Source organism: Haliaeetus leucocephalus, unplaced genomic scaffold (genome assembly GCF_000737465.1).
Source record: "Haliaeetus leucocephalus isolate CR32 unplaced genomic scaffold, Haliaeetus_leucocephalus-4.0 Scaffold214, whole genome shotgun sequence".
NCBI lineage: Eukaryota > Metazoa > Chordata > Aves > Accipitriformes > Accipitridae > Haliaeetus > Haliaeetus leucocephalus.
The window spans coordinates 767,137-768,057 of NW_010972650.1; the positions used below are offsets into that span (position 1 = coordinate 767,137).

Genomic DNA, 921 nt, shown 5'->3' on the forward strand with positions numbered 1-921 from the left:
GGGTGGTGTGTGGCACCGGAGCCCGGCGTGGGGGACAGGCCAGGGTGCACCTCGGGTGACACCCGGGGTGGGGTGTCCCAGAACACCCTCACTGGGTACCAGCACCCACCACCACGGGGATGGGTGCTGAGGTTCTGCCTGTGCCTCGCCCTGCCCCGGGTCGGATCCTGCCCATACTGGGGGTCCTTGGGTCAGCCCCTGCCCATGCTGGGGGTCCCTGGGCTGGATCTTGGCCATACTGGGATTCCCCGGACCAGATCCTGCCCATACTGAGACTCCCCGGACCAGATCCTGGCCCTCCTGGAGCTCTCTGGGATGGATCCTGGCCATGCTGGGGACCTCTGGGCCGGATCCTGACCCTGCTGGGGATCCCAGGGTCAGACCCTGACCCTGCTGGGGGTCCCTGGACCGGATCTTGGCCAATACTGGGACTCCCCGGGCCAGATCCTGCCCATACTGGCACTCCCCGGACCAGATCCTGCCCATATTGGGGCTCCCTGAGCCGGATCCTGGCCATGCTGGGGGTCCCCGGACCAGATCCTGCCCATACTGGGACTCCCCAGGCCGGATCCTGCCCATACTGGGACTCCTCAGGACAATCCTTGGCCACGCAGGAGCTGTCTAGGCCAGGCCCTGTCCACACTAAACCTCCCTGGGCCCGATCCTGCCCATGCCTTGGGTCCCTGGGTCGGACCTTGACCCTCCCGGGCGTCCCCGGGCCTGATCCTGCCCATGCCGGGCTTCCCCGGGACGGATCCCGGTCACCCCGCCGCCCCTCTCCCCGGGGCCGCCGCAGCCCCCGCCCATCGCTCCGGACCGGGCGGTGCAGTGATGCTGCAGCACCGCGGCACCGGGCAGGATCCGACCGCCCCCGTGGGCACGGCGGGGACACGGGGCGTGGGGCGAGTGTGCGGGTGGGCT

The 921-nt window shown here is 70.0% G+C and overlaps 1 protein-coding gene across 1 annotated transcript in view; it reads left to right on the forward strand.

The window, feature by feature from the left end:
• The first annotated feature begins 732 nt into the window (after positions 1–732).
• The window catches only part of CACNB3 (calcium channel, voltage-dependent, beta 3 subunit), a 5,870-nt gene continuing 5,681 nt past the window's right edge, over positions 733–921 (forward strand). The window contains exon 1 of the mRNA XM_010566571.1: positions 733–914. Within this exon, the coding sequence (XP_010564873.1) occupies positions 733–914 (182 nt within the window). The remainder of the gene's footprint in view (positions 915–921) is intronic.